At 39.1% G+C, this 14,062-nt stretch overlaps 1 protein-coding gene across 9 annotated transcripts in view; it reads right to left on the minus strand.

The window, feature by feature from the left end:
- Positions 1 to 14,062, minus strand: part of NEB (nebulin) — a 92,722-nt gene that overhangs the window by 58,392 nt on the left and 20,268 nt on the right. For all 9 annotated transcript variants that reach the window (XM_044438115.1, XM_044438112.1, XM_044438110.1 and 6 more), the window contains 13 exons: positions 12,944 to 13,141; positions 10,793 to 10,897; positions 10,137 to 10,241; positions 8,964 to 9,071; positions 6,734 to 6,841; positions 6,372 to 6,479; positions 5,672 to 5,776; positions 5,475 to 5,579; positions 4,357 to 4,455; positions 3,110 to 3,220; positions 2,408 to 2,512; positions 515 to 619; positions 8 to 112 (listed from right to left, as the gene is read on the minus strand). In XM_044438115.1, coding sequence (XP_044294050.1) covers positions 8 to 112; positions 515 to 619; positions 2,408 to 2,512; positions 3,110 to 3,220; positions 4,357 to 4,455; positions 5,475 to 5,579; positions 5,672 to 5,776; positions 6,372 to 6,479; positions 6,734 to 6,841; positions 8,964 to 9,071; positions 10,137 to 10,241; positions 10,793 to 10,897; positions 12,944 to 13,141 — 1,467 coding nt within the window. The remainder of the gene's footprint in view (positions 1 to 7; positions 113 to 514; positions 620 to 2,407; positions 2,513 to 3,109; positions 3,221 to 4,356; positions 4,456 to 5,474; positions 5,580 to 5,671; positions 5,777 to 6,371; positions 6,480 to 6,733; positions 6,842 to 8,963; positions 9,072 to 10,136; positions 10,242 to 10,792; positions 10,898 to 12,943; positions 13,142 to 14,062) is intronic.

Consider the following 14,062-nt stretch of genomic DNA (forward strand, 5'->3'; position numbering starts at 1 on the left):
TACTTACATCACTGGCATTCAGGTAGGCCTTCTTAGCCCTGATGAGGATTGGTGTGTCCGGGACAGTTACATACTTGTGCTTCAGTTTATCATACAGGGCTTTGTATTTTTTCTAAACAAAGTAGGGAGAAGGGAGGAAAACAATGCAGTTAATGTTATGGTGCTCATATTGTACATCATGAACATCATGTATGTGAAGAAATATACATCCTGAGATGCCGAGGCATGTGGTGACGGGATAGAAAAGTTTTAAATAAATAAATAAAATATGGTAGTACAACTGTGAAGGGAACACACGGTTGCTAATTCCATAACCATAAAAATTCTGGGTTCTTAAGGCAGAGTCATGCCTACAGTAGCTAGCACTTGTAAAAGGCAACTTTCCCCATTTTCTGTCCCACATGAGCAGCATGAGCAGCAAAAAGGTTCAAAGTCTTCTCTTTCTTCAGGAGTTGGAAAGGTGCATATAGCCTTCTAAACAGCACTGAATAGCCAGAAGGATGGTCTGTTTTACCTCACTGGAGAAGTCCTTCACATGCTTGGCAAGTTTCAAGGCAGGCGTCCCATCCCCAGCATGGTGATGGGGTCTTTCCTTGGTGGCAAGTTCAATGTACAAGTACTGCAGAAAAGGAGAAGCCACACAATGTCAGACAGGTTTCATGTATGCAAAAGCTTCACCCAATAATTTTTGTGTACTGAGCCAGACAAGTGGTTCATATCTTGTCAAGTATCTACTCTGACTGACAATGCTTTCTTGAAATCTCAAGCCCATTTTTCCCAATCTAACTGGGAAATTGCTAACTGATTCTTCAGTCAGTGCCACCAGAGGTTGAACATGTAATGAATGTATTACTGAGATAAACACACATAGAGTCCAGATTTAGTTGTGGGGATATTGATTTAGTTGTGGGGATACTGATAGCATATAGGTCTAGTCATAGATAATTTAACAAGACATAATATGTAACAAGAGCTACAGTGTCAGACAGTTCCTACCCATTTTAGCTTAAATCTGCCAGCCAGAGCCAGTCCAATTTTAAGCCATAATTTGCATATGAAAGGTTTTCAAATAACTGTCTAGGTTGGGCTGGGCAACTCACCATGGCTGCAGTGATAAAAAAATGACTCTAAAACAAGATGAACTTGTCTTTAATATGGCTCTTTAGTAGTTTGTTGCAGAATTTCAGTGGTATATCAACAACTTCCTGTGTTTGAATCCATTTTTGGGATCAACACATGCAGGAAACAGTGGGAGTCACCTGGGGGATAGTGGGTGCTGCATGCAGCCCACAGAACATGTGTTGTCAATCCCTGATCAGGTCAAATTTGATGCCCTAACTCGGTGCACCTACTGATCTTGATCCTTTTACGGCATTTGCATCCCACCCTTTCTCTTCTTGCAAGTCAAGGTGGGTTACTAGGTTCTCCTCCTCTCCTTTTATACAAAAAGCAATGTTGGGAAATAGTCAGGCTAAGAGTTGGTGACTGACCCAAAGTCACCTGGTAAATTTCATGTCTGAACTGGGACTAGAACCTGGATTTCCCAAGTTCCAGTCCAACACTCTAACCACTGCGCCATACTGGCTTTCTAGAATTTTGTTAGGATAATGTTTTCAGTTAATCCAAGAAAGTGTGGTGGAACATAAGCGGCTTATGAATTGGGTCCAAGCTATTATTAAAAGAACAAGACCTGGCTTCTCAGCACTGAAAGATATATTTGAGTATACAAAGACTAGATGCAAAGACTGGGGGCTGGAATGAAAACAAAGAAAATTCCTGGAGGTGGAAGGGAACCTGAAGAATCCATTAGTCTCACTGCACAGATACAAAGCACAGGAAATAATCTAGGCAATAACAAAGCACAGGAAATCATTTGGGACTGTAATTTGCGCAATTACAAAGCACATATCAATGGTGAGATGAAGAGCTCTTAATATATCCTTTTTGATGTGCTTCACAGCAGATCCAACTTTGGATGTTGGTGGCACAATCACATGACACAATCTCAAGCATTGCAACCTGACAACAAAGAAGGTTACATGCAGGCAAGTCACATCACTTGGCAAGTTTATCCCTGTTAAAAAGCACTATTACTTCAGCACCACTTAAAAAAGATGGGAAAACACATCAGGCCTATGTGTTGGACAGAGTAAAACTGCAGCAGAGACTTATGCATGCATTAGTTTCTTATTTGTCCTAATATAGCTGATTAGATACATTTGCTTAATACATGCTGCTGGTGCAACCATAAATTGCACTTTGCATGTACAGAGAAACACATATTTTAATATCAAATTTGACCCTACAGAACTAATTTTCCTAAGAATAGTTTAGAAAAATTGTGCATTATTCAATTAGAATTTCATACATGCAGTTCAATTTCACTTCTGTTAACAATAGTTCTTACCTGACTCTGTATCTTTTGCCCTTTTTTGGCCCTATTATAATCTGGTGTGTCAAGGACAGATGTATACTTAGTCTTTTGTTCTCGGCCTGCAGCTCTGTATACAAGCTGGAAAGAAACACAACCAATGAACCTATGTCTTCCATGACACATTGAAGAAAAAGTGTAATGGATGCATTAGAAGAGGGAAATTCAAAATAGCTAATAAATTGGCAGTAAGCAGAATGAAGACAGAGGTGGCTGTTTGAGAGTAAATATCAACAGGATTTTATCTAACTGTTATCCAAAAAGTAACAGTTCAACTGTTACACTTCACTGATAGCTAGTACAATAATCTGATTAGAAGCCATGCCCATTGGTACCTGATTTCTCCAAAGAGCCAGTGAGTTCACTCAATACTGTGAGAACAAGTGCAAACTGGTCACTAAGATGCCAGTCTCAGCACAGTTGGCTGTATCGATGTGCTTATGAAATCAATCCAGACAAAAGATTTTGCTCAGTGAGAACTTTAGCAACGAATGATTTACAAACAGCAACCCCTTCCCAAGCTATTACCAAGTATCCCCCTTCCTCAGCCCTCAGTCCAGTCCAGCTAAACTGCAGCAGTTAACTGTAAAAGTATGCTCAAACAACCTGAACTCACTTTCAATTCCTCTTCAACTTAATTTAATTTTTCTTAGCAGACATTAAAAGCACTAAACTCACTTCACTCAAGTGGGTTTTTAGCTCCTGGATGTTCCTGTACACAGGAGTGTCCAGGACCACACGATATTTATCTTGTGTCTTCTTTGCAGCTTCAGTGTAGACGTAATGGGACTGAAAAAGAAAGGACTTGTGTCAAAAAAGGTGCTAGTCTTTTTAAGTTCCAACTATATGACTGTACATTGAAAATCAATAAAGAAAGCTAATGTAGTCCCTAAATTTGACATCACATCAGTCTTTATAATATAATTTAACACATCAGTCTTTAAGACTTTATAATTTAATAGCACAGCTGGGGTAGATTCAGAAATATAATTTGGGCAAACACAACACTGAGACTCATTTTGCACCACAATCCTTAATCTTTATCCAGGCAGTTGCTTCTCTATCCAGGCAGTTCACAGTGTGGCCCTATTACCTCCGATTTTAACCTATCGCTCAGAGCTGAGATTAAGAAACAAGAACTGTATTCTTGTTTACTCCCTGAACAGTGAGTGTCACAGACATTATAGATACTAAAAACATTTACTCAGCAATAACAGCAACAAAGAAACATAGGAAGCTGCCTTATACTGAGATAGTCCTTTAGAGCATCTTGCCCAGAACTGTCAGCACTGACTGGCAGTAGCTCTCCAGGGTTTCAGACAGGAATTTTTCCAGCCCTGCATGGTGACCCTGAAGATCGAACCTTCTGCATGCAAAGCATGTGCTCTGCCAGTGAGCCGTGGTTCTTCCCACCCGCAATGAGCTTTTCAAAATACCTCTCAATTCCAAAGGCTTGCAGATTCTAAAGTTGCGGGTGAGAAGGCACAAAATTATAACATTATGTCAGCATTGCAAGGCTTTTATGTCTGAACATATCCATTTATTTATATATTTCTGTTTATCTATTTGCAGCTGACTATATCTAAAAAGACATGTTGAAATGGTCCAAATACAAGAAAGAAAAGTGCAAATATTTACTGTAATATACTGTAAAATGTTTTAGACTTAAACAATCAAGTCTGATTTGTTGCTCAGCATGCTGCAAAGATCTTCCTGTTTTAATGTTTTTCTTTTACTTTCTTTGATTGTAATTTTAACTTTTTATATGCTATTCTGGAAATCCATTGAAGCCTGGAGTATAAATAAAATCAAAGCAATACATAAAAATAAGTAAGTGCTGAAAATCAGGTTGGTTCACATCTTGATATCTGCATGCATATAATGAAAAATCACCCAAACTATATGGCTATGGAAAGGGGACATACCCAGAGCTTGCGTAAATGCCGAGCACGGACCATATCAGGAGTATCATATAAGAAGCAGCCCAGACCTCTCAGCCATTGTAGATCGCTTTTATATTTAATCTGCCAAACAGTAATAGGTTGTTAATATACCTGTACTGCATTAAATCTATTAGTTAAATCAACAAGAATATGCTTTCAAATTCTGCAGTAAATGAAAAAAGCTGATAACCTCAATGCAATATAGATTCTAGATAGCCAATTTGAAGGAAATGAAGCCTAGAGAAAATTACAAAGATTTAGCAATATTAACAATAGCAAGATGAGATAGTTTGAGCAAGTTCCATTCTCTCCAACAAATGCAGCTTTCAAGGCATAGAAGCTGAGTACTAGGATCCTGGAGAGGGGTGAATTGCATTGTGTCTGCTCCTGCACCAGAATTCAGCCATTGGTAGGGCTGGCTTTCACAGAGTTATTTTAAAATTACACAGAGATTAATTTATGTTAGACTTTACTATGTTTTTCTTGACTGTAACAAATGCCAGGGAGGAATAAGCTGCCTATGGAGACAGCACAGTCCTCTTTCCCGGCAATATTCAGGATCAGAAGGTATCTGTAAAACACACGGCAGAACATAGCTCTATTATGAACTCATTATTGTGCGTGTGTGTGGATGTGTATAAAAATTCAGATGATTTCAACAGATCATGAAAAGAAATATCTGCTGTTTTTGTTGTAGCATTTTTTTTCTTGACAAAATTTGTCAAATCAAGAATAATGAAGTTAGGAGATAATTTAAGCAGGGCTAGTCAAGTATTGATATGTACAGGTAGGAAGGTAACTAGGAACATGAATATAGTACAGAGGAGTTTTTTAAAAGCTTCTTTCCCCTTGTTTCACATTCCTAGAAAAAACATCCAGAATCCATTATGAATTCTGAGCACTTTTAGAAGAAACTGGTTACATGTTTTGATGCCTTTCTTCATGAGCTTTAAGGGTATAAACACTTCTTTGAAAAAATATTAACTAGAAATGTAAACTAGAAATTCCATTCTAAATTCTGACGTATACATGTGCATAAATAAGTCAACATTCAGTCACTCGTACTAAACACAGGGAATCATTTTAAAACAGCTGCTTACATCACTTGTAATCTCTCCAACATACTGGCTGTGCATTGTCTGAGGAGTGAACGGCAAGGATATCAAGTGTCCCTGCATCCTGAAGAAGTCAGTCTTGTAAATCAGCTAAGATACAAGCAGAGAAAAGGAATCAGAGGAAGGAGCGATAATCACATCAAATATTATAGTCTGTTTGCTAGTGAATAAAAGAGGCATACATCACTGATGGATTCTTGGTTTGTTTTCACTTGGCGGATCTCTGGTGTATCAGGTGTGGTATGTATCTTGTCCTTATTTTTGTGATATGCCTCCCGGTATAATCTCTGTAGCAAAAGAAAAAGTGTTTCAGGCACATGTAAGCCAGGAAAGCAAAGCTACCCAAATTGAGAATCTGTGCATACTGTATGGTTAAAGCCCCCTCATTTGCTTCAGTGGATAAATCAATCTATGGACACTAAGTAATTGTTTAAAAGACCAAGAAAGAAGAAGTTTGTGCATACTTTTATGAAACTCTTTTGCCTGGAGCAGAGTGCTGCCTTATCACTGAGATTGTAACAAAAAAGCAATTATTTAGTCCTATTTTGTATGCTTTTAGCCATCAAGGGTAGGGGAAAATAATTATCTTTCCTAGCAGTGAGATTTTGGGCATGCACAATTTTATGCACAAATTCCATAAAACCCAATAACAAAAATGTATAATTAAAGTAGTATGCAAGTGTCACTGCTTTAAAATTCTGATTTTAAAATTATAAACTCTATTCTTCAGGAGCTGTTATAGGACATGGATGGTGTTATGAGTGTCCTACAAAAATATACCATTATTTTATAATGAGTCACATTAGATTCCAACAGTAACCTTAGATAAGTGTAATCAATTATCATACATATGAACATTTTCATAAATAGTATTTGCATTACCTCATTGAGAACTTTATTGACTTTCCGGACAGTCACAAATGGAACAGCTTTGGGTCCAAAATTGTAACCTTTACCTTTTAGATGTTCATAGACTTCCTTATATTTAAGCTGAAAAATAAATGAATACATAATTTTCAGATATACATTTATGACACACACACACACTTGTATCTCTCTCTCTCACACATGCACAAATGATACCTTTAGGATACCCGGGGCGGAATCATCCTGCCCCTGACCCCACACAACTCTTCCAACATAAATTATATCTAAAATCCATTGTATAGAAATGTGTGAAGATACATTTCTTTCTTTTTAGAACAGTAATGTAAAAGATAACAATAATCCAGCCCATGACTCACATAACTGCCAAGGTAATGGGCATGCTTAGCATGCTTGAAACCAGGAGTATCTGGTGGAAGCTTGTATCCAGTGGGAAGTGCCCGCAGGCCAGCATTTCGGTAGAGGCCCTGCCAAAAACACATAAAGGGGTTAAAGTTTCTGACAAAGCTTAAACATGGATTCTACAAATTTTATTTATTTTTATTTAAGACATTTTTTTATCCCATCATTCCCAATAAAACATCTCAGGACAGCTTACAACAATTAAAACAGCAACAGTAATAAAATTACAAACAGCAGTAACAATTACAATAATTAAAACAATAAATAACAAGACAAGAAATAAATAGCATTTGTAATGCAGCAAAACAAAAAGAAAATGTGACTATAATATTAAAAACATCTAAAATCCTTAGTTGTTAAAATGATGGCTAAATAAAAAGGTTTGATTGTTTTAGCATGTCTCTCTACAATTGATATATCAGGGCACACCAGGAATCTGTACAGCATTCCCAGGGGAACATGGTTTGGGTGAAAAAAGTCTCAGAAGAACCTGTGGCCAGGGACATGGTCTTCAACTCTGACTTCAGGTAAAGAGGCAGCACTCCTGGGTGTGCTTAACAGACCTCAGGGCCACAGTCTCAGCTGCCATGTTTGCCTGTGGGCTTGTGCATGCTCTTCTAAGGAACACGTCCCAGAGAGAGCTGGAGGAGCTCACAGTCATTGGGCACAGGAACTACATTGACATCCCTAGCACAGCAGGTCAGGATGTTAACTTGTAACTTGCGTGACAAGTTAAATGAGTGACACTTCAGAGGAGGCATTATTTCCTGGAACCCAGAAATAACTTGCAGAGGGTCCCCCTCTCTCTTTACTTGGAAGAAAGTTCCTCCTTCTTAATGCCCTATTAAGCAGGTTCAGGCTTACAGCCTGACAACGCAAGTATGTGTATTAAATATCCATGAGCAGAGTTTGGTCATTATGCATACAAACCACAATCTCAATTCTCTATGTGTTGGTCCTTGTGGGGAGCTAGGCTTTCTCCTTCACACATTCAAGGAAACAGACCATTCCTTTGCAAAAGCTAGTTATTCTCCAAAGTATATCCAGTAAGCACAATCACCACAGTATGGGTCTCTGAGCATGCACAGAGCAGTTTGTTGAACCCAATCTAGTAACTATTTCCAATAGCTCTCCTTTTGAGTACCTCTGGGCCCCCTCCCTTGGGGATAGCCCTTTGGAGGCAGTCCTTCTCTCCGATGCCAAGTCATGGGATCATGAGTCATACTAGGCTTGGCTGGCTTTGCAGCTCCTGTCCTACAACCTCCTCTGTCAGTTGTATATCCTGGCAATTCTGAGTCCATCTGAACATCTGCAGGGAACAGACTTGAGGAAAGCCCTTCTACTTCCCCCATTTCAATGTCTGGGGCCACATGCTCCCAGGGGCCCTCCTGCTCCTCATCTGATAAGCCCCAATCCGCCTGACCTTGGAACATGCACCAAAAACAACTATCCATTTCATTTGCTCAAATAGCACCACCCAGACACAGGGAGGAGATATCAACATGTGCGGGGTTTGCAGAAGTACAAAAAACAAGGAACTTTCATGAGGAAAAAAAACAGAGGTAACAAAAAACACACCCCACCGAATAGCCCATTCAGCATGCTCAGTGGGCAAGGAATGCTGATGGAAGCTAACATCTTGCAGGACTTCTCCTATTCCTACATGTCTACGGATGTTCTTTTACAAGGGCATTGCACCAATCCCACCGCACACTACAAAATTCCCCATTTTTCTTGTGCAGGAAAGTGGGGGAAAAGTATGCAGTTTTGAAAAATGCATACGTTATTTATTTTATTTATTTTTTTATTTATATCCTACCTTTTTCCTACAAAAGGCTCAAGGCAGCTTACATCATTCACCTCCTCCATCTTATCCCCACAACAACAACCCTGTGAGGCAGGTTGGGCTGAGAGTCTGTGACTGGCCCAAAGTCACCCAGTTGGCTCCATGGCTGAGCGGGGACTAGAACCCAGATCGTCTGAGTCCCAGTCCCACGCTCTTAACCACTACACCACACTGGCTCTCCCCATTCAAAAGTCACAGTCTTCCCGTCTGAACAAAAAACAACATCAAAACAAACACAAATTGCTAATGAGAATGGGACCCAGTTAAACTGAAGTGAAGTTCAAAGCAAGCCTGAGCAGCCGCTTTCCGTCCCTGATCAGAAGCATAGCCCTGTCACTTACTTCATGCTGTATTTTGTAGGCATGAGTTGCTCGTTCCAAATCCACTGTCTTGTCAGTTGCAGTATATTTCCCTTTGATATTCTGCACATAGTTATGGCGGTAAACAAACTAGGAAATTTAGAAAACAATGTAAGTTGAAACTGAGTAATAGCAAAACCTTTGTTATCTTCTTGTGCCCTAAACACAGCTTGGACATTCATTATGCCTCAAACAGAAAAGGCAAGGCAGCTTCTGAAAGAGAAATAGTAATGCTGGGGTGGCAACATCCAACTTGTTTACTTCCAACTGCAAGAACCTGATATGCTATTTTTTTCATGGGAAATAGGGGATTGAAAGACATGTGATAGAAGGGCAGTGGGAGGGATGCTCCAACTTGTAAAACAGTTTAGGTATCTCAACTGGTCTAATAACTACTGAAAGTGGTGGCCAATATCACAAGTTGAGGAGGTTATGCAACTGTTGATCCCGCGTCTGTGCAAGCAACACTTTTTGTCCAAGTGAGTGCCACAAGCAAGGTGTCCCAACCATTTGCATAGGAAAGCAGGGAATCCCAATCCCTGCATGGTTCTGTATACATAACCAGAAATCACATGAACGTCTCACCTGGGGCCAAGAGCATACACAGGATTCCAGAGCCAGACTGCCCTTAGGGCCAAACTACACATGCCTGTAAATGTGTACTTGCATGTCATGTTCAAATTTTCTTGAATGCAAATAGCACCAGCTGTACGTGGGTGAGTGGGGTTAATAATTACTGGTATCAAAGTAGGCATGGAGAATTGATTTAACCCTTCTTCCCCTGCTGCAGTTCTCAGGAAAATCCCTCTTCTAAAGAGACTTGCATTGAGAGCAAATTATCTACTGGTACCAATCTAAGCCTGTGTGGGATTTAAGAAAAATGCTAAGTTATTTGGTATCTCAGGTATAGGTACAGAATGAAACTAAATCATTCAAAAGATTTGTTCCAAATGAGACTGGATCAGGAAATTTAAAAAGTCCTGTGTGGGATAAACTGGTTATAAATGCTGCTTGCAGCTCTGAGCAGTCTAAGAACTCTTATAACTGGATGAAGGTAGACGTGATATATATTATTGTGGGTACTAGCAAAATGTTAGAGATAAAGCAGCAGAACTATTGCAGTCATGTTGGAGAAGCTGAAATGCAGTTACTCACTTCACTCAGATTCTTGCCACTCTGGACGTTCTGAACATAGACAGGTGTGTCCAAGACCACAGAGTATTTGCTCTTCATTTTCTCTGCCTTTTCCTTGTATTTGAACTTCGGAAAGGGGAAAGGATGTAAGTAACTTTTCTTTCTAATTCCCATTGCTGTATTTGTCAAGCAGTTCTGAAAGTAATCACCTCCCACACAAATATACTAGCTGTACCAAGCTGGTAACGGCCTGGCTGTATCTCCTCTTATTATTTGCATGTATTTTATTTGTTACATTCCTATTCCAGGGAGTCCAAGGCAACATACATGAAGACAGAAAGTTTTCAGTTCAACCATATTGTAAAGATTGTAAAGGAGGAAGTTGAAGAAGAAAGTGCTTAAGTTTCTAGATAGGCAGAATTTCTGCACAGAAAAAAAAGCCACAAACTTGATCAAGTATGATAACTGGGCACACAGCAGTTCTTCTGTAAGTCTGTCTTCTGGGAAGCTGCATTTATCTACAGCTACTTCTGGGCAAAATAATATATATGTATGCAGTAATCACACAGTGATAAGCCACATGAAGTTTAAATGTTTTTTGACTGGCATTGCTCTGATAGGAGCTAGGAACTAAGCTTCAAAACAAGCAGTCAACTGCCATTGTCAGCCATACTTACATCATCACGCAGGTCATAGGCATGTTTGGCATGCAGAATAGCTGGAGTGTCCCAAACAAAGCAGCCTATGCCTTTGAGCCAGTTGAGATCATCTTTGTACACAATCTAAGATTAAAAAACAGCAAGATGAACAATTAGACTTTTGTAGGAAAGGAACAGACAATATTCACAATATAAAAGCTAAAAATCCTTTGACCATGATCCAAAACTAACTTCCTAGATTATGCTGCTTTCTATTATGTATTAAATGATTATACATCATTTCTTAGTTGGAAAACAACAGTGCTGATCTAAATATCTAAATATCCATTTCTCCACTCTTCAGCAGCTCAAATTACCAGATATTTTCTGAAAAAAACTAGACACTAGAGGCAAAAAAAAGTTTTTTTTTGAAATATGGACAAGTTATAGTCACTTAGGGTTTTCTTCTGTAAGCATTTGACATCTAGATAAACTGTAAGTACCAGAGTTCCGTAGCCAATAAAAGCCACTGTACCCACCCACCAACACTATCTCTGGACACTTATTGTTGTCCAATAGTTGTCCAATCACTAGTGACAAAGGGTATCATAACTGATAGACTCTAGAGGACTTTGCAAGCCTGGGTCCTCATGATTCTTTCCCTTGCCTGTCCACTTGTTTCCTGCCACAAGTTCATAGCCCTTCCTTTTTCTATGTCCTTGGTGATGTCTTAGCCCATCATAGAAATCCAGGGAGTTCTTTTAAACTCTGAGTTACTGTGAATAGACCAACAATTAAACCCTAGATTCCAGCTCTGGGGCAGAATCTGATGGGGTACTTATGCCCCTTCAACTTCCCTACAGCTCTGCCAGTTCCCTTATGTAAGTGGTGGATCTCACCAGTTTCTATTGTGCAAACAGTTCTCTCCACTAACACAATGAAGATCTAGAGCTTCCAAGGCGATGTCCTCAAGGGAGCAGAATACTTATTTCAGGAAGGAAGCAGGTTTGTGGCGCTCCCTTAAGTAACTCCACCAAACTGTCTTGCCCCCTGCCCCCCAAATGAGCATTCTGTTCCTTCTGGGTTACCCCAGCAGTGCTAAATCACCATTGTGCAAGTGGTGGGGGCCATTGGCTAGGCAGAATTGGCAGACCATACGTGAGTAGGTGGGGGTGTAAGTGCCCTATTGGATTCTGCCTCTGGTTTTTCCAGTTGAAAAGGGGTGACGATAATCAATATTATTCAGATCTGTTCAGAATTGCAATGCCACCACCTTCTCAATCATACTGGCCATGAATGATACAATTGTGATTGGCCTGTTCAACAAATATACTAGATTGAATGACAGCTTCTTTAATACAGGTCTCATTACTGCCACTTTTAAGAAAGAGGAAGCTATCTTCTTCAGCAAGGAGGTATTAATCGCCTTCCTTATCCACGGCATCAGTCTCACCCTGGCCAATTTAATCAGCAAGAAAGGGCAAACATTTTACTTCCTGATAATCTGCAAGCTGAAAAGAATGTGGAACAACTGCACAAGAGCAAGTCAAAATTTGATCAATTTGAATTGCTCCATTTTGAAGTCCAGATCAAGGAAGATGTAAGCGACTTTATCAGCAAAGAACAAGGCAAATTGTTCAGAACAAGTCACCAAACGTTCTGGTTCCCTGTTAAACCAGCAAGGAGAGGGCCCTTAGAGTTATAGATCAATCACCAAGCCATCTCCACATTCCACAGATCAGCTGGTATTGGCATGGATCGGTGTAAATAATCAGCTTACTTTTCCTATATAAAACTTTTCTGTAAAGGAAGATCTTGTGACTACAACCCAGAGATGGTTCCTGTACTGTTAAAGGACAATTCATGGTCTCTATGAAGAAATTCATGCTTTCTATCCTGGCACCACCTGGCAGCAACTTGAGGAGAAAAGGACCAAGGAATTTCTTGTTTTAAAGCTGTATCTCTAAAAAGATTCCCAACCATTTCTAGAAGCCATCAGTTTCTTGGAAGATCATCCGCAAGCATCAAATTATAATTTTAAGTGGTATCTTCACTAGACCCTTTTGAAACAAAATGAACAATTGGCATGCTTGTAGATATTATACATTGCGCCAACCATGTCCCTTCTTCTTATAATGGTTTTCTGAGAGGCAGGCAGGCAGGCAGGCAGGCAACTGTTGGCAGACTTACATCACTAAGCTGGTCATTGACTTTTCGAGCAAGAGCATTGGCATGAGGGTCTGCGATGCTGGCCCACTCATGGAGGCGGATGCGATAATCAATTTCACTGACTTTCTTCTGAGTGCTCTTGGCTGACACAATCTCCACCATGTCTGGTACAATATGGATCTTGGCCTTGTTCTTTTCATAGGTTTCTCTATATAAGCGCTAAGAAAAGAAAATAGCAACATGGGTTGCTTTGCATTACCCATGACTACTTTTCTAAGGCAGGTTTTATATTTTTATTTGTTTGAACACTCCTAAATTCTTAATTGTACTAAGATGGTTTCCAAAATAAGGAAATTATCACAAGAGTTAAAACACCAGCCTAAAAAGGCAGAAGAAACATGGAAGTATAGCTAGAATAATGTTAGTTCCTGGAGTTACAAGCCATCTGCAGCACCAGGCTTGACTAAAGGACCTGGATACATGATGGCTTTCCAGATGACAGCGGGTAGATTTTATTGTTAGTGTTCTGTTACTGCTAGTGCAAGACCAGCACTGATCGTGCTCTGCCTCAAATAGACATATGAAGATGCTTTCTGCTGGGTTTTTTTTTTTGGGGGGGGTATTGTTTTGATTTTTTTACTAGGGAATTTGAGTTCCTTTCTTGGAGATGAAGAGAATTTGGCCTTTTAAAAAGTATTTTTTTCAAGGATAAGAAAAAATATGAAATGCAGTAGCTTGCTTGTGTTTGATTTTGAAATGATCACACTTGAAAATGAACATGAATTAAAAAAATAAGGGATATTTGAGTAGTATAGAAAATAAACTCAGTTTCTACTTAAGGTTTATACACATTTCTATATCACCCAATAGCTGAAGCCCTCTGAGTAGTTTATAATAATTAAAATAATAAAATATAAAATTTAATAAAACCATATATTTATTCTTAAAAAAAGCCAAATTTAGGGTTCTTTGGGCAGTGTACATTATGTTAAATTCAGTATATAAATTTAAGAGTTTAAAACTACAGTACCTATCATACCAACAAAAAGAAACTAGCAGCTAGATTTAAACTATATTTTTAAAGTATTTTAAAATATATATTTTAATGAGGTATTTTTAAAAATGCAAATATTCAGAAGC

Source organism: Varanus komodoensis, unplaced genomic scaffold, assembly GCF_004798865.1.
Source record: "Varanus komodoensis strain SLA01 unplaced genomic scaffold, ASM479886v1 scaffold32, whole genome shotgun sequence".
NCBI classification, from domain to species: Eukaryota; Metazoa; Chordata; class Lepidosauria; order Squamata; family Varanidae; genus Varanus; species Varanus komodoensis.